The following is a 27,997-nucleotide window of genomic DNA, read 5'->3' on the forward strand; positions in this document are numbered from 1 at the left end:
ACTTCAGACATTAATTACAAAACATCTCTTTATTAGAAAGTACATCTGGATTTAATCATTGATGCTTAAAATGGTACAATATTTTACTGTAGATTTCAGTAGTTTACACAAGGTTCCAATCTAGAGAATTGTGAAATGTAAGTTCTGGAACAGGGTAAGTATGGAAAAGTTTTTTTTTTTTTTCTCTAAAATACAAAATATGTAGTCTCTAAAAATGAGCCATACAAGAAGTGTTTTGTGCTGCTTGAATCTGGCTGAAAATGGCCAGTGTCGACCACTGAGGTTAAACCAGGACATTAGATAAATGAAGGCCAGAAGTGTATATGTTCACTCCTACACAGCTGCCTCTTCACCTGGAATGAACAGTCATTCAGAAGATCCACATGAATATGTATATATATGATACAGTGTTCAGGCAACTGGTTGGCAATATAACAATGTTACAGTGTACTGTTGGATTTTATAGCAATCTATTTACACAAACATGTAGTTACTTGTACTCAAAAGTAACCATTTTTCAGAGAATTGTGTCAAAAGCATGGAATACGCAAGAACCCTGTGTACAGATAAAACTATTAATCTATATAAATCTGCTATTGACCACATGTTTCAGAGGTTAAATTATCTGCCAAATGGTCCATTTTCATTAAATGCAGGACAGGTGAAGTATGCCTTCAAAAGAAGGAACTCAGTCACTAAATCCTACAGGTACATCATGTAATTCCGCTACACAACATGTGTCGAATTTATACAATTAATGTACAGACAGGTGACATTTGTTTCTAAAATACTCTACATGTAAGACAATAGTTGAAAATGTAAAAAAGTTTTGTGGCATCTGATCATGGTGTTAATGCATTTTGCTGTGTAGTTAGAAACTCCAAACACATTTTTTTTGTTTTGTTGTGAAGTCCTGGAGTGGTCTCTTTCAGGATGACAGGCTGGGGTCCAAACGCACTTAATGGCTCTTGGAGAGAAAATTATTTCTTCTTTCTGCTATAGACACCATAATCAATCATAATAATCATAATCCTGTTCATTTTTTGGGGTTGCCTACAATGGTACATTTCTATTTTTCATTGCAGTACAAAGCTCTTATTTATTCTTTAAAGAAACTAAAAAGGAACAAGTCTGATCACCAACCCAGGCTGGTCAGGGGCTGTTAAACACTTGCGCCCTCTTGTGACATGTTGATTGATGACAATGCTCCCTATCCACAGGGTATGAGGGCTGTGAGATGGGTATGAAATTACACATGAAGTCACCACCATCATCAAAATGTCCACAGAGTTCACACTTATAAAACCGATTCCACTGAAGGAAGTTATTAAGTCACTTGATGTTGCATTTTTCACCTGTTTTTACTTCTATATGTGTCTGACTCCATAAGAAAACTACCCCTAACAGGATCATTTTGGGGTTGTTTTAAATACAGATCTCTTCCAGGAGAAGCTTGACAGCACTGTTTGTTTGTATGGTCTGCTCAGCCTCAGCCTCCGTCTACCTGTCTCCTCCACTCACCCCCGCGGTCTCAGACTTCACCTCTCTCTCCCTGAGGAGGTGGCGGATGGAGGAGTTCTGCGTGGACAGGGTACTGGACAGGAGTGGCATCAGACTCCTGAAGCCCTCCCTCAGCTCCTCCACGTTCTTCTCCAGACCGTGGATGTGTGTGTCCAGCTCCTCTCTGCAGCCCTGAACCTCCGACAGCACGTCATACATCAGGTTCTGCATCTGCATTCAGGTCCGTTTTAGCGTGTTTCAGTTCCATGTGAAGCAGACAAAGAGACGCCATTGGGAATATTGGATTCGACTTTATGTAGATTTTGACGTAATGGGTTGTGAACTAAATAATTCACTTGCCTCTCTCACCTTGCAGAGGTCCACAAGTGTGTTACTCTGATCTGCCAGGATCCTTTTCTCGATTTTAACTTGTCGCAGCCTGTAGTTAAACATACACTTATACCACTTTTATAATATGAAAGGAGTAATGAGTGGGGAAATGTCCAGGGAAAAACACTAGAGAAAGTACCTCTAACAAAAATAACCCATAGTAAAACTATTTCCTATATTTTCCTCACTGTTGTACATTTAATATCTCAGGTAAGTGTTTTGTAATATGGTTGTTAATATTGAAACAAAGCATTTGAAACTGTAAATTGGCCAATTTTACAAAAGTCAGACATAGAAAGGAAAGAAATAATATATTGTTTTACTCAATAAAGGGCAAAACAATCATATATAATTTTAATGGATGTAAAATTAGCATTGCTACTGACTCTGGTCTCTTTTTATTCAAGTATTGTAAAAATTTGAGGTACCTGTACTTGAGTATTTCTGTTTTGTGCATGTTTCTACTCCTACCTCACTTCTTCTAAGGCATACATATTTTGTACTCAACAACATTTGTCTGACAGTTTTCATCCCCTCCTTGTCTAGTATTTCCAGATATGCTGATTTTGCATCTTTGTGGTAAACTGATGGATGAAGAGCCCTTTTTACTATACAATGACTATTTTTACTTTCATATTTTAAGTCCATTTTCCTGATAAGATGTATGTATTTTTACTTTGATAATGTTTTGAATGCAGAACTTTTACTTGTATATAATATAATATTTTCATATTGTGGTGTTATTACTTTGACAAGAAAGATCTGAATACTTCACCTGAGGAGTGGGAAATAAACAGTACTGATGAAATATATATGACATCATTAATGGATCTGTTGTTTGTGTCAGATTGTCTGGCTCTCCTTTGTGTGATTTGTACCGGAGCATCTTATTTAAGGATAAGTGTCTTACTGGTGAATGGCCAGAAGCAGCTTCCTCTGGTGCATGCGGACTCTGGTGTGGTCTCTTTCTCTGGACAGCTTAGTGTATTTGTAGATAAGCCAAGTCTCTCTCAGCACATTTGCTGCAGCAATTTTTATCTAGTGAAAAATGCAGAATAACAGTCAGAGGACTTATTTCACATTTATGCATTTGACCTAAATATAATTTACTACTCATGCTGATCAGCACAAACACAAACCATAATAATAATATTAATATATTGCAATACTCTCGCACTGCCAAAACTCAAGTAATTTTGACTCAAACTCAGCTTTCAGGCCTGACATTTCCAAAATAAGTGAGGATATGAAGAAGACTGCCTATGCGGTGAGATCATTTTACTCGTCTCCATAAGGCTTCTTAACCCTTTAAAGAACTGTTTTTGTGGTGTCATCGAAATGGCTTTTTTTGAACTTCTAACCTCAATCATTTTAGTAATCATTAATTATAATATCATTATCTAAATTCAGAATTTTTCATTAAAAATCAGGTATTTCCCTTTATTTAATTTTCTTAGTAGGTAAATGTTCATAAAAGCGGAACAGAAAAAAAGTGAAGAAAAAGTGAGTTATGCAAACATCTACAACCATTGTCATTTATCATGCTACATGGGTTTTATTAGTGAACAACGCTGTAGAAAATAACAGTGCTTCCATATTCACTACGAAGCCTCTGAATGCCTAAATACGACACATCTGATGCAAATGAAAAGCTGAGATACTGCATTTTGCCTGAAATATTTAATTGAAATGATTGAAATAGTGGTTCAAAAGTTATTAAACTTTTCATATCAGTACGATTATTCCAGTTCACTACACTCTCTTAATCTTTATTGTAATTTCATGACGTTTTATTCTTGATTGACTTTAATGGTCGGTTGCTCACTTCGATTTGGCAGCAACTTGTACTTCACACTTGCAGAAATGTGTCAATCAAAAAAAAAAAAAAAGTAAAATTGTCTCATACACAAGCACAAAGAATTTATCCAGGAAAATGATCATGGGACATCAGTATAGAGACTTAATAAAGATATTTTTCTCACAAAGATTGGCATGTTTTTAACTAAAGATAAAGAAAAACCAACAAAACACAAACTGTAAAAACTGGCTGACAAACAAGCCACATAGTCTGTGACTGAAACATAAACATGTGGAGTCAAATATGAGACTTTACCCTTTTAGTGATGTGGGAGTCCATCATAAAGTTATGAACATGTTTTTCTGCTCTGGTCAACTCCAGTTTCCTGGCAACAACCGCCACCACCAGAACTGTGCAGCCCGCTCCCTATGGGAGAACCAAACTGAGTTAAAATCTGTACTAGTCTGTGGTTAGAGTTCAGGACAGAGGACATGAACTGCACTCAGCTGGGTGTATATATGTGGTGTGTTCTCACCATGATCCCAGTGAGGAGGCAGATGCTACGTCCACAGTAGGTGTGAGGCACCACATCTCCGTATCCGATGGACAAGAAGGTGACAGAGACCATCCACAAGGCTTCCATGTAGTTACTACTCAGGTCTCTGTAGTTGTGATGCCTGAGAGAAAGAAGAGGCCTTGACAGTAACCTGAACTGTCCTGATATGTTCTATCCATTATACTGCCATCATAGAAAAATTTAATCCTAACATAAGGAGTTTTGTTCTGTACTTGTTCTCCATACTGCCTTATTTCTCTTTTCTTACTTTTGTAGAATTTTCTATAATGCTGGAACAAGTTAAGAGACCACTCTACATTATCACATCTGAACCCCATTGAAAACCCCTGGAACGTGACCAAAAAGATGATGGATGGACACAAGCCTTCAAACAAAGTTGAGCTGCTTGCATCTTTATGCCAGGAACAGATTAAATCACCAAACCACAATGTGAAAGACTGATGGAGGGCATGCCAAGATGGATAACAGCTGAGATTGAAAAGTGCAACATCTTATTTAGTTCAGATTAGTTTATTTCCTCTGTATTGTGTTGTTTAAATGAATATGAACTCATTTGCTTGTACTATTTGAGATCTGAAAACACAACAATTATTTGTTATTCTTACTAGTTTTCATCTCCTGCATACTTCCATTGGGGAAATGGCAGTAGTATAAATGCCCTATTCATTATATTAAAAAAAAAAAAAAAAAAAGGAAATGAGTGGTGTCTTCATTTTTTTCCAGTGGTCTCTAATTTTCTTCCAGATCTGTTGTGGACCTTTTAGAAAAAATGATAATGTAATATGAGAATCATGACATGAAAGCAGACATTTTGACCAAGTTTGATACATGGTGAGATTGCACATATAACAGATATATCAGATTTCTTCTAAATCCTGCTTTAATTGTCTCATCTAACTGTGCTGTTGTAACTGAATAATACATCACGCCTATTTCACTGTTTTCTTCTGATATTTTATCTTGTCAAAGGCCACAGTATCACAGTGAAAATGCCATTCAATTTTACTGCAGTAAATGTCTTCGTCTGCTGATGATTGGGTGATTATTACGATATTAAATACAGGCCTCTAGGGTGCACTATGGGTTAAGCTGTCGTGTGACTTATCACCACATACCTCTCACAAACATGTAAGCCCCATGCAGCCACAATCCACAGAGAAACGCTGAAAATCATCAGCACAGTCCCGGGGTAGTTGGTCATTAGTGTCTTTCCCACAAATCTTGTGTTGAAGTGAATCTAAAGGGCAAAAATGGGATTCATTACATCATAATTTTGACATTAGGGTCCTACTTAGCTTGACTATTTAGGGTAGCACCTGTCAGATTACGATTATATAATACAGATGAGAGGAGAGATAAGAAAACTTGTACTCAATCTGGCTTGATACATGGACAGTAGGTTTGGCATTGCAGAGGGGAGACAAAGGTCATTTTTTTTCGCCACTTTTAAAAAGCAGTAATAAGGGAAAGGATTAGCTGGGTGGATATATATATAATCAACTGTGGAAAAGAATACAGAAAGCAAAGGAGAGCTAGCGAGGGACATATCAGCATGTCAAACCACTGGGATTCATGGGAGCGAAACTGTGATAATCACACCTCAAGATGCACACGTCTACAGACCTCTTGGCCCACCTAGACATAAGACATAAACATATGTGCATGAAATGTTCAGGCCAAAAAATAGAGTATATTTCCCATGAATTCAGGCTGGGTGATATCATACATTTACACTATACATTGAACTTTTGTTTAAAGGATTTGTGTTTCTGAGATTTATGTGACTCATATTCTAAACCCAAAGGAGAAATTAAACCCCCAAATAATTGTCTTTTTTTGTAGTTTTCATCCTTTTGGGTCCCTTAAAATATTTCCATCTTGTTACTTTTTTATGCAATTTTTTATCCTGTTAAATTTTTCTTTTCTGTGTCATTTTAATATTATTAGGTCAGTTTCATCTTGTTGCATCTTTTATGTCATTATGGGTTTGCATGATTCTTTCAAGAGCAACTTGTGTTTTTTTCTTGGTGCATTATTTTTGTCTTTATGTTTTGCTGCATCTTATTAACAGTTTTATCATGTTATTTTCATTTTCTAATAATTTGAAACCACAAATAAATGTCTGGTCTCTTCAACTTTCATTCAAGATCGAAAGTTACCCTTTGTACCTGGATTTTTCATCTGATATGACACTAGGGCAGGGGTGTCAAACTCATTTTAGTTCAGGGGCCACATTCAGCTAAATTTGATCTGCAGTGAGCCAAACCAGTAAAATAATAACATAATAATATATAAATAATGTCAACTCCAAAGTTTTCTTTATGTTTTAAAGCAAAAAAAGTTCATTTACATTATGAACAGGTTTACATCTATAAACTATCCTTTCAAACAATGTGAATAGCATGAACAAACTGAAAAAATAAGTGTAATTTTAACAGTATTCTGCCTCAGTTTATCATTTACACATAAACATTATAACTTACAGATCACAGTGGATCTACAAATACACAAAACATTTAATATCAGGCAGAATATTGTTAAAATTGTACTTACTTCTCTTAAGGCATTTCAGGTTATTCATATTTGTTCAGGTTATTGAAATTTTTTGTGAAATTATACTTTGTTTTAGCGTAAAAACATGAAAATATTTACATTTACAAACAGAAAAATTTGGAGTTGTTATTACTCATTCATTCATTATCTGAACCCGCTTTATCCTCACTAGGGTCACGGGGGTTGCTTGGAGCCTATCCCAGCTACATAGGGGCGAAGGCGGGGTACACCCTGGACAAGTCGCCAGTTCATCGCAGGGCTGAACATATAGAGACAAACAATCACTCTCACATTCACACCTATGGGCAATTTAGATTAACCGATTAACCTATTAGTGCATGTCTTTGGATGGTGGGAGGAAGCTGGAGAAACCAGGCAGACATAGAGAGAACATGCAAACTCCACACAGAAAGGTCCCATCCCCATCGACTGGTGCTGGAATTGAACCCAGGACCTTCTTGCTGTGAGGCACAAGTGTTGACCACTGCACCACTGTCTCACCTAGGAGTTATTATGATAGTATTTTACTGGTCTGACCCACTGGAGATTGAATTGGTCTGAATGTGGAACCTGAACTAAAAGGATTGTTAATACCTTAGTGTCATTTTTGCATTTCACAAATTCATCCCAAGGGCCGAACTGGACCCTTTGGCGGGCCGGATTTGGCCCCTGGGCTGCATGTTTGACACCTGCGCATTAGGGTCTACTTATCATGAGAACATTTTCTCTCATATCGCCCAGCCCTTCCATGAATAATGCTCCATAACATGTTGCTGCCCCCTGACACAGTGGGCAAACTCTTTCCTTCAAATTTTAAACTATGGTCTCATCACAGTACTGTCCCAAGGCATCAAAGCCAAAGTTCAGGCCAAAGTCGGATTCTTTTTGGGGGTGGTCCAGGGTTGACCTCCCACCTTATTCAGAGCTCCGATGCTCCTGGATGCGGTGTCAGTGAAGAGGCGGCTGTGCAGCATCATGGCTCGGCCCAGCAGGTACAGCCTCAGGAACATGGGCAGAGCCAGGACGATCTCCAGCTCCGTCTCTGACAACGACAGGCGCGCTTTGGTCTGCTGGAAGTACGACATGATACCCACGGGATAGGGATGGATGGCCACGGCGGCCAGCTCCAGGGCGATGAGGGTCAGCCGCTCGGTTGTCATGGCAATCCTCCAATCCTCCGCCCCGATGTCATGGACATACAGCTGCCGAGATGAGAAGAATGCATTAGGTCTGGCACACACACAACTCTGCCATTATTACCTTCACTGAACAGGTTGTGTCATCTCTCCAGTTTGCCCCTCTTTAAATAGGATTACGGAAAAAATACCATGAAGCTTGCTGAAGTAGGCACACATTATCTACCCAAGTACAAATACTCAAGTAAAGATAGAAGCACTGAACTTCCTGACTCAAATTAATAGATTTTTTTTTATTTTTATTTTTTAATTTTTAGGTTTGATTCCAGTCTGTTAGTGTTAAATGTGTTTTTTTTGTTTTTTTTTAAATTCCTGCTTTTTTAAAAAAAATTATTTATTTATTTTTTTTTAACTTTATTAACATTTGCGGATACAGTACAACATTTTAAACAAACAACAAGATGTCAAAAGGGAAAATGCATTTTAACATATAAGTTTAAGAAAATAATGCATGGATTTAAAAATACAAACCATAATATATAAATAATAGTAAAAAAAAAAAAAAAAAAGGAAAAAAGTAAATAAATAAAAAATAATAATTCTGACAAATATACATAAATAAATAAATGCAACAGAGAGTTGTTAGTATTTAAAAAAATGTTTATAAATAACCAAGGTGTTAGTGCATTTTTTTTTTTTTAAATTATAAATGAGTTCTAAAGATTTAATATAATTTCCAAATTCTAATAGGAAGATTTTAAAATTTGGGAGTGTTTTAGTATATTTGTTTTTATGTATATGACTCAAATTAATAGAATGGAAAAACTGGCCTGCAGACTATTTTCATCAAGTTGTTTCTGTAAAGTTCATGGAGCCAACACCATCCATGAAGGTAGCTGTAAATTCTTACCTCTTAAATGTTTCGTTATATACCATCTTATACATTTTCTACATATTATTATTGTCGTTTTTTGACAATTAGCTTAGCAATTAGCATCAATTAGCTAATACAGTTAGCAACAAGGAAAGGCTCACTGTGATGCTAAATAATACAACGGGAATTAGCCAGCATTAGTTGAACTAAAGTAACGAAAATGTGAGTAAATGTGAGTAGAAAGTACAGATGTTTGTTCTAAAATGTAGGGAATTATAAATAAAAGGTAAAGAAAAGAATATACGCAGACTCAAGTAGACCTAGCGAACTACAATAATGCATAGTGTTTACTAGTTAGCTAGCTGAAAGTTATCATTATACAAATAGATCAAGTAAAGAAATATTTGTACTTTCTTTAATTCCCACCTCTGGGCTGTGGTTTTTACATTTACTGTTTAACACTGGAACATTTCAGGCTAAGTTAAAATGTATTTAAAAAAAAAAAAAAAAAAGGGCTACCAAATGACAGTTACTAATACTAATCGTATTAATTCCTAATAGGCCTAATAAAAGATTATCTTATGTTATCTTATCTTAAATTAACCATGACACCAGCAGAAAAATTAGGAGTAAGATCTTTGTTACTATAGCAACAAGTGGGTAAACTAACCTTACTGTTACCCAATAAAGGATCTTACCTTATCTTATCTTATCTTAAAGTAACCATGGCACCAGCAGACAAATTAGAAGTAAGATCTTTGTTTCCGTGGTAACATTAAGGATAACTAACCACTGGGATCAACTGGCAAAAATAACTGAAAATATAGATTCAATTAAGCTTTATTAATCCTTAATAAAAATTTCAAATGAGCAGCAGATCAGTTTACTAAAACATGAAGTAAAACACATAATTGATTTTGCTGGTCGACTTTTTTTTTTTTTTTTTTTTTTTAGAAATTATCTTCTTCAGAGATTAAATGGGCTACATGTTATATATTTTAATAAGATTAGTTGGAAAACAAATGACAAAAGTGCTGGTTTGCTGATGTTTCCATGGTATATGATACAGTATTAGGTTATTACACATATATATTATGTTTATGTACAATTATACAATAGCTGTATAAATCTTACAGTAGATAGAACCTTTAAAGTGAATGTATTGTAATGTGCAGCCAGTGTTTTGAAATAGATCTGGTAGCTCTGAGACTAATATTCCTTTTGAGTACAACCCATTCTCTCATTAATTCTTGAATTTCACATTTTGACCCAAGACTATATCTTATTGGAATCTTCAGACAACCAACATTTTTGACTTGATTTTTCTTTATCAGTGACTCACACGTGGTAAAGTTTCACTACTTTTATTCTGGAAGCATTATACTTGTAGACCAGTGTTACTGGCTGCCTGTAAATACTTGTACGTTGATCATTCACAGGCATTAAATTATCGTTCAAGTGGTGTACTGGCTGGTGTGTGTTGTGAGTGTGGTGGCATTGCTCATAATATGTGGATTGTTTGAAGACTTGACTGTCAGCCTTGGCACATGTCTGCAGTCTCTCAGTGTGGTCTAGTTTTATGAATGCATTTTTTATTAAATCCCCTCTGGTGCATATTGATCATGTCTTTGTTATGGCTATTATCCATGGCCAGAATAATGTCATAAGCAGAGGTGATGTTTTTATTTGAAATCACATTTTATATACGGAGGTTTTACATCTGTTAAGGGTAACAGCAAATTATATATTCACCCTTTCAAGAATGGAATGAAAGTTTACTTTTAGACACTACAAGGACAAGTCAAAAAGCAACCAGGATTGTGATTATGTACAGTGTCTTAAAAGCCTCCTTTCACTTTAAACCTTTATGGACTCTTTCTTTTGGTTCTTTCCTTTTAATTAACTGTATTCCTGATATATAATGTTTTATTTTAAGAAATCCATATAAATTGTATTATAATAAAGAGGGTAGCCTTTATGTCATGGGGTTATGTAGTGATTGAATAGAAATATACTGTAGTTCTTTTTAACATTACTATTCCTATTTTCTGTTTCATCTGAATTTTGCTGTACCAGACTGGGTCACCACTCAGACCTTCAGAAATCCTTACAATGAATCAACCTGAGATGAAAGAAAATTACTTTTTGGTTGAACTGCCAGCAATTCATATCTGTTTCTTTCACTGAGCGATCACAAATACAAATTGCAATGTAGGCAGAAAGGTTGGGAATCACTGATATAGAACCTTCACCTCCTCTTAGTGCTCAGCTCATTTCCTTGATGTAATGACTAAAATAATGAAGTTACTCCTTCAATTTGGGACTAATGAGCTAAAATCTTGCCAAAGACGTTCACAGAAGTGTATTATTTTTACATAATGCCACTGGAGGGAAAGGAAAAAGCTGATTGTCTAATAATGAAGAGGGGGTTACCTGCACTTCACAGCAGTGGTACGCAATGATGAGGCCGAGCAGGATGATCGTAGACAAACTGATGACGGATTTAAGTGTGAGGGAGTAGATAGAGCTCTGTGGGCGGCACACACAAAAAGATGATATCATTGTCAGATGATGGCTGTTATTACACGGCTCAATCTATAAAACACCAATGGCATAAACCCTATGTAATCCTATGATCTTACATGCATTTAGATAATCCATTTGCTCGACATAATAAACATGATCTTATATCCATACTGTGCATTTTCCTGCAATTTCCGGAACATATATTGACTCAACAGATTTTCCATTTCCCACAAAGGCACAGTAAGCCCTGTCATGTTCGTAGAAGGCAAAGCACAAACTACGTCTATAGAAAAACAAACAACTTTTCTTTTTCTGCAAGTATTTCTGAACAAAGAGACTAAGTAAGTGGGAAGTCTGACAACACTGAAGGTGTCTCCTTAGAAACGATAACAGCCTCTGTTTGGCATCATGATCTATTTTCTTAAAAAACAGCTTTGAGTCTTGCCAGACCTTTACAATCAGATTTTTTGGAAGAGGTTGAATGCTAAACTCCAAAGGGTCTTCTTGTTTCCTTTGTGTTTTCGCAACAAAAGAATAGGTTTTTCTCTCTGACACAGAGGGTTGAAGGACAGTAGATGTTGTAAACCACATTAAATCCCTGAATGTTGTCTTGCTGTCAAAGCTGATGCTGAATCTATGTTTAATACATTACTACCAAATATGATACAAAACATGTCTAATGTTTTGTTTTGTTTTTTTTTTGGTATTGATTATCTTTGTTGGATACACAACTGTCAGCTGTAGTGGACACGTTGCAGTTCAATAGGGAATAGTTTTATAAATGTTTATAAAATGTGTTCTCAAAGACAATATGTGATTTATTTATGACAACACAGTTTCATTAGAAACTGGATGTTGTGCATCATTGGATGACAGGCCCGCATGTGTAAATTGAATTAAATATCAATGCTATCTGTATAAACTGAACTGTGAATAAATCAAATAATTCACATTGGCATTTTTGTATTACAGTGCTCCACACTAGGCCAAGAACTGCTTGTTTTTGGATTCATTATTTTAAGTAACCGACCGCATAGTGGACATCTGAATGGACATGTTTAATGTGATGTTGATATTTGCTTTTATATGATGTTTCTGTCAATTCTTAACTGAGCCCACTTGCATTACTATATTACTTTAAGGAGTTCCATCACACTTGGTTGTGTGTGTATTCTGAAGCAAATTTGTGATTCTTGACATAGTGAAATATATAAATAAAACTGATTTGGCTTGACGGTCTTTTTCAGACTAACTCAAGGGCTCTCCCTCTGACCTTGCTGTAGACACTCCAGGAGAGCTCTGTCTCCATCACCATCATCACCACGCCAAATATCCCCACTGCCAGAGCGCAGTCATTCAGCCGTTGCCTCCTCAGGAACAAGGCCCTCCGGCGGACCAGGCGCCAACCGATGTTGTGGGTCTTCCAGTACGGGTCGTTCTTGGCATCCAGCTTGTTCTTTGGGCTGGTGTGAGGGTTGGGGTGCGACCTGGGACACTGAGCTCCTGGCAGCATTCCTTTGGCAGACTGTGAGATGTCCTTGTGGTATTGGATCTCCTTGTGAGGCTGAATGTCCTCATCCTTATTGGTGATGATGATCTCTGGGAGATTCTGGCGGTCTTGCATTTCCAGTGAAACGTTCCCTGACTTTCGACATCCTCTACAATCACCATCTTTAATATCTACGTGTGACCTGGACGCCCCTTTATAAGGTGACCCACAGGGAGAAATGGGGACATCAGTGAAAGAGGTAACTTTCTCCTGGAATCTGTGACCGCCTGTGTTTTTGCTTTTGCACCTCTGATTACAGTCCTTATGGGCCAGATTTTCTCGACTCCCCCCTGGTCTTCTCTCACATTTCCTCTCCTTGCCTTTAGTTTTGTCTGCCCTCCTGTTGGTGCGAGGTGAAGGTGTGACGTAAAGATGGCCGTTGTATAAAGGTGTGGTGGCCATGGCTTGGGTTCGGTCCAGCCACACGGGGTGATCCGAGGAGGTCTGGACCGTGTGGTGGATCCCACACTGGGGAGCACAGGCCTGAGGTTGCAGCACCATCCGTGGTGGGAGGAGTGGGCGGTGGTCCTCCACATCGTCGCCATCCACCACGGACAAGTTCATAGAGGGGGAGTGCTCCATGAAGACCTCAGACTACAGGTGATGATGCAAAAATACTTAAAGATGAAGGTTTGAGCAAAAAAGGAAGAAAAGAGACAGGAGAAAATACACAATTAAATGAATGAATGCAACTAACTTCACACAGATTAGAATGACACTTCAGAAAATACAGTGGTGGAGTGGTTTTTGGACACCCCATGTATTTGTGATATATTGCATGAAGAATCACTCTTAAGTCCTTGAACTCTTCCAAATATCGTTCTATTCTCTAAACCCACATGCTCCCTTCTGCACATGCGCTTTTCTGTCAAGGTCAAAACTGGATGTTTCAGCAGATAATGAAACACATTCAGGACATGACGTGTTGAAACTGTTAAGAATTTAGTTTTATTTTTTCTTGTTTACAACAACAAAAAAAAATTTGCATTTATTTGTGTCTGTCTGATGTAGCCACACCATTTGAAACGAAAAAATGATTTTTCACGAATATTTCATTATAATGAGATTGTGTAAAATTTTTAGGGTGTCTGAAAATGTACTTGAACTATAGATTTATTTTAACTCCTTATTGCCATCATAACCAGAGATTTCCAAATTACAATTTTGTATGTTAATTAAGTATGAAATTATTTACATTTAACATTTATACAGAACTATAGAAGAAGAATCAGAATAATATAATTGCTTGTCCTAACTTTACTGGAGGATAGACGAGTAAATTATAGCATTTTATCCTCAAATTGTCTCCTTACACTCTTACCTTTTTATCAGGTTTTCCAATTTAAAACCAAACTGCTATGAAGATGGAAAAAGGCCTTATCTCCTGTGGTACCAGCTGTTTACTTGGTATTTTTCCTCAAGTGGTTAATATTCAGTCTTCGTATTCCTTGATAAAGGGCACATCTGTCTGATTGACAAAGCTCTCCTCCGAATAAAAACCTGCCGCCACAAACAACGATTGAAAGACACCACTTTCCTTAGAGGCAGTTTCCATTAAAAACATCAGTAAAAACTTATCAGGCTGCAACACGGAGCTCCAGCAGGATCAAATCAAAACATTCCCATCATTCACGGTGTGTCAGTTTGAACTTTCCAACAATCCATTATCAGTCTTAGTGTCCAGCAGCCCCTCCCTCACATTCAAGGTTATGAACCTTCCTGCATATGACGACATGAGGTAAATACTCCGTGAATATCCATTACAGTTTCAAGCGTTTATACTCTTGTTTGGCTCTGTTTCCTGCTGTGTATCATCAGGGCATCCTCCTTAAAGCTCGGGGCTTAATGATCACAAAGTCTCTAAGTTGCAGATGTTGCAAGACATAAAGGCAAAGACCCAGTCATCTGTCAGAGGTTTTTTTTTAGCAGGGATTGGCTGATATCGTCTGTGTGGACCTTCTGCTTAAATGCTGGTGTCACAACCCATCCTAAAACGGCGCGCTAAACCTCATGAGGATGACTATTATACCACTTTTTATTTGTAGTTTTACCAATTGGCATTATTGTTGCTACTGCCATATTTGCATATTCAGTTATACAAACTTGCTTAAAGAAAAAAAATCTAATCTTCAGAACAGAGTAATGATCTTCAATATGAATTCACCAGATTAATATCCCAGATTAATCAAACCGAGGGAGAGTCCTGATACTTATGAGCTTATGAAATATCAAATGTTACCCTTTAACCAAACAATATGCACAGAACATTTGTGGAGTATTAAGCATTAAAGTCATAACAATGACATTCAGCATCATTTATTTATCTAAATCCTTGTGACAGATGGGTCTACAGATAATAGAGCTCCCTCCAAATGGAAAGATCCAAAGAGCAAAGGGTGGGCGTAGCGCATCCGGATAGTAGCAGGATAAAGAAGGCATTATCTAATCTGAAGACAGCATGTATGTAAAGACAGTTGGAGAAAGACAGAGGAGGGTGGAGGGGGGCGGGACTGAGTTCAGGTCAGGGGACAAAATATGATAGCCATCTGATTTTCACTTTCTCAGACATCTCTCCAGATGTAAAATAGATTATTTATGCTAAAACTATTCAGGTCCTGGAGACTTAACCAGCTGCTGCTGTCTGGATTTTTTGTTTTGATATTCTGTACGTATTCAGACCCTAACTGTCTGTTCTTCAGTGCGTGACTCTCAACAACCAACCCTTGTGGCTTCTGGTAAATACAAATGCCATCTCACATCTCTGCACAGAATTAGAATCTAAATAATATAACTTTGATTCCGCTGAAAGCCTGAAACAGCAGTGCAAGACTGACTCTGCTGCAGTGACAGAGAGTGAACCGTCTTAAGTAATCTTGTCCTTTTAATAAAAAGATGCTGGAGGGGAATATGCACATCTGCAAGCCTTCAAATTAATTCAGACACTCGGCCAAGAGCTTGTAAATCCTGGCTGGGCTGGTGGCTAAGTTTGTCAATTCTTCTTACTCATGTGGCTGGTGGCCAATATGTCTGCAATTAGTCTCTTCTATTGCAAATCATCCTTTGGCTGCTAAGAAACCCAAATTAAACTGGGATATTTTCAGTCCACTAATTGCTGTGACTGGCAAACGGCAAATCTGATTCATGCCCTGAATCTTAGTGAGTGCAACTTCATCTTCTGTTCAGGATATTAATTGCTTCGGTTTGATCTGTAGGGACGGGTTTATTAAATGATAAATAAGAGCCTCACTGGGTTGCAAACAGCAGTAAATAATTTTGCATTTTAAAGGCCAATGTTTGCGATCAGATTTTAAGGCATAGACTTGCTTATGTTTTCTTCCAATTAAGTTAAATTTGGCTCAGATATCTTCTTTCCTCTCTAGAAGATCAAATAAACAGATGAAATTGTGCTAATTAGTGAGTTTTAGAGGCACAGGCTTCTTCTTCCTCCTTCCGCTTTGTCAGTGATGTTTTTGATTATTGATCAGTTTCAGATGTTCATGGAATTATGTATGAGGTTGTCAGTAGACCGTGACTATAATTTTTTGTTGTTGTCTTCCATGGATCTGCCTGTGTTGCCTGGAGATCAGCTTCTAATATGGAAGAGTGAACACAAGTCTGCATGATAATGTACTTAGTAGTGAAGGAATGGAAACTGTTGAAAAAGAAAAGAACAGGAGAGGGATTTTAGCCTCCATTTGCATTCTGTTAAACAAACAGATGTGTATATGCATTCATTCAGCCTTAATATACTCAGTGAAACTGATTAGAGCGAGAGTAGTTCACTCTTTTTCATGTGTAGGACAATAAAAACAAGCCAAAAATACACACATAAGCCATGCAGAGATATTTACTGCATTTATCATTATGATGCTGATTTGCTTTGTTACCAACAAAAAACACAGATTATAGTCTACATCATTTTAAAATCTGTATTTTTTCTATTAAAATGTATGAAGTTGACAAAAAAAAAAAAAACAAGAAAAAGGAAGATTGTAGACGCTGTTTCCATTTTGCATGTCTTACACAGTAGTTCTGACGGCTCTGGGACCTTTAAATTATAGTTTTTTGCGACTACATAATTGCACAGGCTGACAAAGTGGGTTAATTGTGCAGATTTATTACAGATACAGTATAAACAAACAGTCACTGAAAACACATGCACTCATATTGATCCAAACCAACAAGAACAAAAAACGGAAGTGGGATCAGTTTATTAAATCTCAATATGCATGTATGGATCGTAGCATCAAAATATATCCGACTCAAAAATACATATCGTTGTCAATTGTCAAAAATCTACATTTTCTTAGAGGTTGTTTAGCATGCAAGGAAAATCAGTGTGAAACTGACTGAAATCTGACGCAGAAATAAGACTTTATTGAACAAAGCCGAGCAAAATGGGAGTCAGAGTTTGCCTCTTTTATAACCTATTTCAACCTGCCTTTTTGACATGGTCAGACTTGTGTAGCTCATTTTCTGAACACCTGCAAAGATAACATCCCACTTATCAGTAGTTTTTGATCTATCATATTGGCCAGAATGGCACCTTAACACCTGCTACATCAGCATTTTTACAGGTACTACCAGGTTTCCCACTGTTAAATACCCCATCTGGTCCAAACATCCAGATACATTTTGCATGTGTGTCCTGAACTTCACCCAGGCTTTCCCACACACAGAAATATAGGGAGAGAACATGTATTTTGTAATTTTTTTTTGTGTTGATTAATGTAAAGTCGTAGCATACTGAAGAACCCACACTACTTTGAGCTGAAATATAACGATGATAATTTGACAAAGTGTACATTGAACTGTAACTGTATAATAGCTTTACATTTTTAACACATCAATTTATCATGAATTATCCACTACAATATCCCTATGTAGGGTGTTTGTTGAGAAAAATGAGCCAATGCTTGTATTTATTCACATTTATGTCATTTATGCTATGCTGGCTGCTTCCTTACAAGGGTAGATGGTACAGTTTATACAGGTGTGACTGAGGAGTAGCTGTGGAACAACATATCGACTGGAATATACAGTGATGGACAAAATTATTAGAACACATTTTTTTGAACTGGCTGTTAAAATACCCATAAAATAAATTAAATATCTATAAAGTTATCACTATGCTCCATAAACCATAGATTAGAGGCATCTTTGAGGAGATATAGGTCATTTTTCTTATTCAAAAAAACAATCTCGGTCTATTTCACTCTTTATGTCACACAGTCATGTTCCAAATTCCTTGTGTTATCATTGTCAGATGTGATGGTGGCTAAATTGATGGTGATGGTGAGTCTTAGGACACAGCTGTATGATTCTGTTCAGTCTATTCTGCTCATTTAAGGAAGTATTAAAGGGGTCATATTTTGCTAAACCCACTTTTATTAGTCTTTGGTTCATTAATTTGTGTATTTGGACCCTAATAGTTCAAAAAGTTTGAATTTGAACCCTCCAGGTGCTGCAAAGCTATCTGTATGTTCATTTTGGCAAAAATCGACTGGATTTCTACAACCCGTTTTAATTCCTGCTTAATTTGTTGCGTCTATAACTAGTTACATCACAACATTTGCACATATAAGGTCAAGACTTCTGATGAACATTTCTCCATACGACATAATTGTTTATCAGCAGCTGCCGTTGTAGTCCGTACTGAAAAAAGGTCCAAACTTCAAGCCAATTACCTAAAATGTGCTCATTTGTATTTGAAGGGCCAGCACTCATAACAACCTTTCTGGTGTCATTACTCAGAAATAGGGTTGAAGATGGACCTGTGGAGTTGAATTAATGAAGAATTCAGACCCAAACATAGCATTTACAGTTTATGTAGACCACAGGGAAATGTTTTAAAATGCATAATTCCATTTTAAAGAAGCAAAATATCACTCCTTTAAAGTTAAAAGTGGATAAAAACAGTAGGACTCACTGCATCTGGTCTGAAAAAAAAGTCTGTATGCTATTGTACTGGCACCACATCTTAACATTTTAATTAAAATGTACACTAAACAGATTCCCCCGCCACTAGTTTTTGGAATGCTTTCACACATGGAAATGGATTTTGAATGATTGATTGAATGTTCATTAAAAGTGTCCCGCACCTTTTCCGGTGTCCAGCCCATTATAACTCACTTTGATGACCACATGAAGGGTCATAATTTACAGTTCCTCAAATTGAGAGTAAATTCATTGTGTAACATTAATTCACTTAAAAATCATGTCTCATTATATTGGAGACAGTGTCTTCTGACTCAGCTGCCAAGCATCCCCCTATAAATCTCACTGAAACAAACATCACATTAAAAGCCACATCAACCATATCAACGTCAGACATCGGAAACAAACCATGGAATCTCTGCAGCAGCAACTTCTTTGAAATGGAAGTTGCAGACAGTGTGTGAGTTACAGAGACAGTAATGTAAGTCTGTGTTTTGTTTTGTCTCACTCATCAAATTCAATAAAACAGACACACACACACAATGACAATGCAATGCATTATCCCTGCTTTTTGCATTGTTGGTTTTTCATTCACTGGAAAATGATTGTGTGATTGTTGGCAACATATTGTATTGCGTACTGTGATTCCTATGGTTTCTGAGGAGGCTTAAGGTTGGTGATTAAGACAACAGAGAGAGGACGTGACAGCAGTTTTGGATAGTGTTTTTCATCTCCCTTTCGACACCTTTCTCTCCTACGCAGAAGATCCCAATCCAATCCAATTTAATGCAGAGCTGAATCATTTGGGATTGACACACCCAGTCCTTTTATTAATTCTATTTCTCTCCCTTTCCATTATCTTAGTTTGGTTGAATTTCTGTTCATAAATTACATATTTTTAAAGGGGTGATATTTTGCTTTTTTTTAAATGGAATTATGCATTTTAAAACATTTCCCTGTGGTCTGCATAAACTGTAAATGCTTTGCTTGGGTCTGAATTCTTCATTACACTGCAAAAATCCAAATCTTAACAAGTGTATGTTTCTCATTTCTAGTCAAAATATCTCATCACACTTAAAATAAGACATAATCATTTAAAGAATAACTTGTAAGTGAGATATAAGAACTTGTTTTTAGACAATAGATCTTGAAAATCTTATGTCAAGAAATCTTACAAAGATCATTTTCACTTTTTCCGTTGGCAGATTTTTTTTTGCTTAATTCAAGATTTTTTTGCTTAATTCAAGCTATTTCTGACTAATGACACTTGAAAGGTTGTTTTGAGCGCTGGCCCTTTAAATGCACATGAGCCACTTCATGCCCCACCCCCTCCAGGTTGTTGACCGTGCTTTCTGTCCCTTTCATCCATTTGTGTTCGTTAATATAACCAACAACTGAACCTTTTAGGTAATCAACTCCAAGTTTGGACATATTTTCAGTTTTTACTACAACCGCTGCTGCTGACAAACAGTTATGTCGTACTCGGAGAGATGTTTGTCTGAAGTCTTGACCTTATATATGCAAATGTTGTGATGTAATTGGTTATAAAATGTAACAAATTAAGCAGGAATTGAAAAGGTTTGTAGAAATCCACTCGATTTTTGCCGGAATGATTATAAAGATAGCTTTGTAGCACCTGGAGGGTTCAAATTCAAACTTTTTCAACTATTAGGGTCCAAATACACAAATAAATGTACTGATGACAGATAGATAGATAGATAGATAGATAGATAGATAGATAGATAGATAGATAGATAGATAGACAGACAGACAGACAGACAGACAGACAGACAGACAGACAGATAGATAGAAAGATAGATAGATAGATAGATAGATAGATAGATAGATAGATAGATAGATAGATAGATAGATAGATAGATAGATAGATAGATAGATAGATAGATTTATTTATTTTATTAATCCCAAAGAGGAAATTCAAAATACGATCACCGTTCCACCGAAACAGTCACACCACATCAACAATAAATAAATAAATGCAGTGTAAATAGCTAAGAATGAGTTAGTTTAAAAAGAAAGTAGAATTAAAAGACGAAATGTGTATTCTACCTATCCCATAAAAACATAAAAGCATAAAAACCTAAAAAAAAAAAACCCAGAGGACAGAAGTAAATGAAAGTGGATTTAGCAAAATGTGACTCCTTTAAGGCTATTTTTTGGCATTAGTTAGAGGTAGCAGCAAGAGAGGGAGAGGAAAGGCATAAATAGGGGATTACATGCAGCAAATAGCATGGGCTGCTGCAGGATACCATGTCCTTCTACTCCCTACTCATCAATTTTAACATTTTTTGGTGCCAGACAACAGCATCTGCCCCTTATATGGGGTCATGGCATGACACATCAGCAGATTTGTTAAAAACATTTGGTCGACCAGCTTGTCTGCATCCAGTCTTCATGCCAAAGTCTCTTCTGGCTATTTCATATTTAGTGTAAGGGCATGAGAGTGATATCGATCTTGTCAACTCCTGGCAAGAACCTGAATATTGTAAGTGTATTACCCAAAATGTTGATGGACTCCTTTAAGATTTCACACTATAAAATTTTATTGTATAACAGTCAACTTTAGTCAACCTGCTTCAGGAGTTGCTGGCGCAGAGCATAGTATCAGCACTACTCAGCTTCATTCAGAAAAAAAAAAAAAAAAGAGCACGCTGACAAATCAGACATCATGGGCGAGTGGATGTATGTGCTGTGTTTGTCTATAAGTGGAGGGGACGTGTCAGCGTAAGAGAGGACCTAATCCAATCAGCAGAGTGATTAAAAACACACAGCACAGCAGCACTAATGGCTGCATTGTCAGGGGTGGCATTCAGCATTTAGCACAGAGAAGGATGAGCTGCAGCCATGCCAGGTCAGGATGACGGTCATCACTGCTGCTGAGCAACTAGAATCATAATCAGGAGGAAGAAATTGACAGAAAAGATTAGAAAAGAGCAAATCATAACGGGGATCTTCATTGTCCTGAAGTCATCATTGGCTTTAATTCACAACCTGTTCATTGTTTTTATTCATCTCCTTCATAATTAGCCTCATTTTTTATGACTCTGGCTCTCATCATCCAGTTTCCTCCTCGTTAATTAACAGCATCACCTCACTCCTTCAAAAGAAAACATAACCTGCTGCTGATGCTGATGCTGATGCTGATGCTGAGCTCCACTGGTTCCAGGCTGCAGTTGGAAAACAAACCACCAGATGTCACCCACGCCTCAGTGCCTCCAATCTGTATTTTATGAAGCGTAATGAATTTTGTTTTTTGGCAATGTATCACACTGGCGCATAACAGCACATAGACCAGCTGTATTTATTTATTAATTTTTATTTATTTATCTATTTTGCTACAGGAATGAACTCCATTGAAGTCTCTTTTGGACACATTTAGGTGCAGAGATGCAACATGATGCTTTTTTCTGATGATGCATGTCCTCGCTTCTTGCTCGGTGCAGTTTTCTCTGCGTTAACCGGTGACTTGGCCATCCTTCTTTCCGCCTCCGAGGGCCACTCTCCATCGTGTGTGTGCAGCCGAGCATGAATCTGTAGCTCGGGAGCACTCTGGATGTCTGACAGGCTGCCTAGGAGAGGGGTAATTCCGAAGGGCAGCAGAAGTAATAGGGTAATCTATTATACAGTCCAACTCTTTCTTCCTCCTCCTCCCCCCTCCTCTTCCTCTCTCTCTCTCTCTCTCTCTCTCTCTCCTCTTTTTCTTTCCTCTTCTCGCTGCCTCTGCCCTTGCATCAGCATTTCGTGAGGACAAATGAGGAGTAGAGTTTAACTATGCATATTGCCGTGCCCTCCTGCAGAGCCCAGCACTTTCTCAATTAAACTGAAGTCCATCTGCCCCAAAGCCCACCAAACACCCCCCCCCCCCCCCCCCCCCCCCCCCCCCCACCTGCAGAATGGAGGGATCACACACACATGCACGCACATACAGAGTCATGATCCCCAGTCCAGCGGTGCGTGACCATAACCATGCACTGAATGTGTGACCAGCTGTTTGATAATTCTGACATGTGTCATGCAATACACGGATAAACCAGCAGTAAAACACACATACTGTACAGTTAGGAGTATGTGATGGGAATAAGGGACAGGAGATAAGACTGGGATGATGATCTAAATACTAATCCACTTTTACCTGTCAATCTAAGAGGTGTGGGCAGAGGGGGGCTGCCAAGGATTAGAGGGTGAAGATAATAGAACTTTGGGCCCCACTACTTCAATGGCACAAACAATACAAACCCTAAAAAATATAAATAAATAAAACACTTTGCAGGCATGGATCAATACACTACTCAGAAAAGATTTGATTTTGTGTTAGATTGATGGCAAAGGTGCATTTGTACATTAAATTTTTATTTTTTTATTATTATTAGATTTTTTTTCCATTGATATACAAATACAATATAGTTTAACTTTTTTGGATGGACAAAACAAACCTAATGCAAAGAACAAATATCATTATTAGTGCCCTGTGAAGAAAACGTGGTGAGTAGATAATTTTTGTAAAAAAATAAAAAAATAAAAAAAATTAGTAATGTTCTACTAATTGTAGGGCCCCTGTCAGCCATTGTCCCTTAGAATCGTCATCATTTTTCTCCCCCTTATGGTCCCCCTCAGTGTGTGAAAAAATGATGATGAAATATACTTCGCTACTTCCAATAACATGATATCAAATACACTGTCTGGCCAGAAAAAGTCCTGCACTCTAATATCTTGTGGGACTGGCTTTCACTTTTCTGTTGAATTGATGATTATGGCATCATTTCAATAACCTTAAGCATTATCACACGTTTATTTGGACACATATCGTTGTTGAAATGAGGCAACCCCAGATCAGAACACTGCCCCCACAGGCTCATACTGTAGGCACTAGGCATGATGGGTAATCACTTCATTCACCTCTCTTCTCACCATGATGCACCGTCACACTGGAACAGGGTCAATCTGGACTCATCAGACCACATGACCCTGTTCAATTGAAATACTCTCTCTCTCGTGGTGTTTTCCAAATGAATTTATCCCTACATTTAACCATTCCTAAGTGATTTATCAAATTTTTTTATCCTCTGCATTTTGCATTTTTCATTGCAAATTACATATTTTACTGTATTTAATTTACTGATCAAGTAGCTGTTCAGAAAAGTTCAGAGTACATTCAAAGCTTGTTGTATCAAAAGAGAGAACACTGAAAAAAAAGTGACTTTTTCAGCAAAATATATCATTAACCAAACATAAAAACAAGCATCTACAACCACTATCATTTCTCAAACTACATGGATTTTACTGTTGAATCAATGTTGCAGAAGATGACAGTGTTTCCATGTTCACTACAGAGCCTCTGAACGTCCAAATGGATCATATCTGATGACCATGAAAAAACAACAAACTGCATTTTACCTGAATTATTTACATGCATTTATAAGATTAGTGGATCAACAGTTATTAAACATTTTATATCAGTAGATGCTTTTGGTTGCCGGTGGATGTTCAGGTCTTTAAGGGTTAAGAAATGAGAAGTTACTCACTGGATCAGTTAAAAGGGTTAAAGAACTTGTTGCACCTGAAACATATTACTCACTGCAGTAATTATCCAATGGAAAAGTCTTATCTGTGTGCTTAGTTAATTCCAGGTGGGAGCTGTCTTGTTTTGGCCAGGCTGGGTATATCTTTATCAAAACACATGACACAGGTAGACACTCAAGACTCTTTAAGGTACGGTTTTGTTTGTTTTATTTAATCTTAGTTGTTAAATTCTCTGACACTTTTTCCTCTTTTGGGGATATTTTTATTCCTCTAATTTTTGACATCATGTTATTATGTATGAAATATCACTGTCACTGTTTGATTATTAATGTGAGAAATGCAACATGTTAGTATAATATTATGATTTAGTCTGATTACCACACTTGACATTTGTTACGATCAGTGTGTTTTTTAATGAAAATGCACAAAGAGGTGAAAATTCAACATGCCTTTTTTGGGTCCAGGTGTTCCTCCTTCTCCTGACCCGTGTGAGAAGCTGACTTTTGTAGAGTTTCTGTGCTGATTATTGCTGAATTTTTGCACAGCATTTTTCCACCCTTTCTCCAAATGAGCTTTGAATGTCACGAATTATGTGTATCATCTGTTTGTGTTGTGCCACGGAAAGTAAACTCATGTTGACAGAGCAATTAAACCCGCTCGCTTTTTTCATATCTTGCTCGAACTTCAATTTACCCCCATCACTGACATTTTCTCTCTTAGGCTCACCATTTTAGTCCCACCTCCACAGAGATAGGGAGAGAGAGAGAGAGAGAGAGAGAGAGAGAGAGAGAGAGAGAGAGAGAGAGAGAGAGCTCACAGCCACCATCTCCTTCACCTCCTCCTCCTCCTCCTCCTCTTCCTCCTGCGCTCCCTTCTCTCCCGGCACATTTACTCTCCTCTGATGCCGACTGGATGCAGACCGGGGGATTTCCAGCGGCTTCCTGAGACTGTCCTCCCTTTCCTCTCCTCGCCTCTCCTCTCTGGACTCCCTCACCCCTCTTCCTCTTCCTCCTCCTCTTCCTCCAACATCCAGAGCTTCTCCTTCTCTGCTCCTCACCACCAGGATGTGGCACTCGGTGACTCTGCTCCTCTCTGGATTCTCCGCTTTGATCCACGGTGAGCCGGCTCGCCTCTCTCTCTCTCTCTGTCTCTCTCTCTCTCTCTCTCTTTCTCTCTCTCTCTCTCTCTTCCTATATCTGTATTTTTTTAATTTTGTTTTTCAAGAATCAAATCGCAGCAACAGAAATTTGCTGTCAAAGTAGGATTTCACTGACATTCAGGAATCTGTGTTGGCAGTTTTGATGCTGCAGCTGTGAAGTGTGCTACAGAATTATTATTAAAAGTACAAAAAAAAGACTCCAGAAGAAGGAAAGTGAGAATGTGACTCACCTGTTTGCTTGCCTGGTTTTGTGTTTTGTTTTTTTTATTTGAGTTGAAGTGCCTCTGCATGAAATATTTTCCTCTGAGACGCCAGGCAGACTGACATCTAGGCTCCACATCCATGCTGATGACAGTAACAGTGTATAAAATAACCAGAGGCAGCAGCGATAACAGTGATATTGCTTTTTTTCTCACATCCCTTAAGCCTTTTTATTTATTTATTTATTTTTATTTTTTCCCCCTTTTTCACATATATGTGCATTTCAGGGTATCTGGTCCCCATAAAACAGGTCACAGATCAGTTGGATTGCATGTTATAGATCCGCTCTTCCATCTTGTCTTCCCGCTGTGTTGTGGACGTGTTGCTGCATCCGTGACGGGCTTCAGGAAGCAGAATGTAAAGGCTGACAGTGGATGACAGAGCTGAGAGGCAAGCCGGTGAACTTTCCCTACAGGCAATGAAATGCTCCATTCAGTTTGTTTGTTTTGAAGATTTAAGATTTGGCTTTACATCAGAAAGTTCAGCAAATGCAAGACAGCATGAGGCAGAAAAAGCTGGAAAAAGCAAAAGTTTGAAGCTGCATGTTGCTGCAGATTGGATAAAGTGGATTTTTTTTTTTTTTTTTAATATTTATTGATATTTTTAACATTTATGAACAACAGTAACAACAACACTGTTGGGGAGTCACATTATTAATAGTCCATCCATTCTTTGCTTTTTCTATTATTTCTTTTTTTGCTTAGTTTTTGTCGCTGTTTTGGGTTCTGAATAAGAGTGGATTTTGAGATGCTAAATATAAGGAAAAATTCAGGTTACTTTTCATGACATGTGCTCTATTATATCAATGTATAAAGAATTCTGCCGCTGCTATAGGTCCAGTTGGGATTAAAACCTGTCATGTTTGCAACACCTGAGCCTCTAAAATCCTGATATTTCCCTGAGACGATCTTTATATGTCAAGGTATTGTTTTTTTGGGAGAACCTATTCAACTGGGCTTTTCCCCAGAAATGATTTAAGACGGAGTGAAAATCTGAAGTCCAGAACATAGAAAATAAGAGAAAAACCCTGTATATTTTGTGTCTTACCTCCTGTTTTTAGCATTTTAATTCAAAAATCTAATTGCGTTTGGGTGTAGCTCATTGATGTTATGAAGAAAAATAGAAGAAGATAGAGCGGCATAATATTTTTACATGTTAAATGATTCTGCAAGGCTTCTTTACCTCCCATTTATTCAGTTTGTTTTGGAATCCATAAACATATTTATTCTGAGCATTTCTCTGTAACCTAATTATACAGCCATTAGTGCCAATTATGTCCTGATAAGGTTCCCACTATGTTTAATTACATTCTGTTTATGTAACGTTATGCCCGCCCCCACTGATTTTCTACTTGTTAATTTGTTTCAGTCTTTTCAGCATTATTGTTGATATTTAATTCTCAATATTCAGCTGGATGTCTCCTTTATTTTTGTACTCGCATCGCTTTAACCATACAGATCAGTTTTTATTTCTGCTAATTTCATCATAAATCTCCATCCATCCTACTCCTCCATTTCTTTACTTTTTCCACTTTCTTCATCATTTTTCAGATGTATTTTTAGATAAGGAGGTTCCGCAGGGATGCATTTTGTGATATGATCAGCACCATGTATTTCCCCTCATAACTTTTCTCCCTCCAGCTCCATTTGATTCTTAATTTTTCTTTAAGTTTATTTGTCATTTTCATCTTCAGGTCGCACCATTTACAGATCTGTGGTCTCACTAAAGGGCCTCAGAGGTGAATAAACTTTAAAGTGCAGTGTGCTATTTTGGTTTTGAGGCTAAATTCTCTGCTTGTGTTTGTGCCTTGTTAGTTTCATTGCAGGGTCCACATCAGAGGAACCTGCTGAAGAACCTCTTAAAGGATTACAACAGGATGGAGCGGCCGGTGGGCAACGACTCCCACCCCCTCACAGTCGTCTTTTCCCTAAGTTTAATACAGATCATGGATGTGGTAGGTGTCACGCTCATTGTCCTTTAAAGTTTAAGTGATCATTAACCTTAAATTATGAGCATGTGTCATGTTTTTTTGTTAAATTATCTCAGCAGTTGATTGAGTTATGTTCATTTGTCTAAATATTTCCAGCACTTATGTGGCTTCAGTGTGCAAACAGAAGCGTTAATATTCAAGGCTTTTATTCATGTTCATGTTCACAAATCATGCAATAAAATGTGCAAAACAATTAAGAATCGCTTTTA

The 27,997-nt window shown here is 37.4% G+C and overlaps 2 protein-coding genes across 5 annotated transcripts in view; one reads left to right on the forward strand and one right to left on the reverse strand.

Annotated features, from left to right (window-relative positions):
* Nucleotides 1–17: 17 nt before the first annotated feature.
* On the reverse strand, nucleotides 18–14,875 carry LOC115427820 (small conductance calcium-activated potassium channel protein 1-like). 4 transcript variants are annotated; one of them, XM_030146508.1, is made up of 11 exons: nucleotides 14,225–14,875; nucleotides 12,628–13,520; nucleotides 11,262–11,357; nucleotides 7,733–8,020; nucleotides 5,865–5,900; nucleotides 5,381–5,502; nucleotides 4,224–4,365; nucleotides 4,004–4,114; nucleotides 2,801–2,928; nucleotides 1,870–1,939; nucleotides 18–1,731 (listed from the first exon to the last, which is right to left on the reverse strand). In XM_030146508.1, exons 2-11 carry the CDS (start codon nucleotides 13,483–13,485, stop codon nucleotides 1,501–1,503), a joined length of 2,082 nt encoding a protein of 693 aa, XP_030002368.1. In that variant the 5' UTR covers nucleotides 13,486–13,520; nucleotides 14,225–14,875; the 3' UTR covers nucleotides 18–1,500. The 4 variants fall into 4 exon arrangements, with proteins under 4 accessions (XP_030002368.1, XP_030002367.1, XP_030002370.1 ...); XM_030146507.1 differs by having other exon boundaries at nucleotides 1,861–1,939; XM_030146510.1 differs by lacking the exon at nucleotides 5,865–5,900.
* A 10,380-nt stretch (nucleotides 14,876–25,255) lies between these two features.
* Nucleotides 25,256–27,997, forward strand: part of chrna11 (cholinergic receptor, nicotinic, alpha 11) — a 39,996-nt gene continuing 37,254 nt past the window's right edge. Inside the window, exons 1-2 of the mRNA XM_030146511.1 lie at nucleotides 25,256–25,494; nucleotides 27,613–27,752. Coding sequence (XP_030002371.1) covers nucleotides 25,443–25,494; nucleotides 27,613–27,752 — 192 coding nt within the window. The 5' untranslated portion in view covers nucleotides 25,256–25,442. The remainder of the gene's footprint in view (nucleotides 25,495–27,612; nucleotides 27,753–27,997) is intronic.

This window comes from Sphaeramia orbicularis, chromosome 11 (genome assembly GCF_902148855.1).
Source record: "Sphaeramia orbicularis chromosome 11, fSphaOr1.1, whole genome shotgun sequence".
NCBI classification, from domain to species: Eukaryota; Metazoa; Chordata; class Actinopteri; order Kurtiformes; family Apogonidae; genus Sphaeramia; species Sphaeramia orbicularis.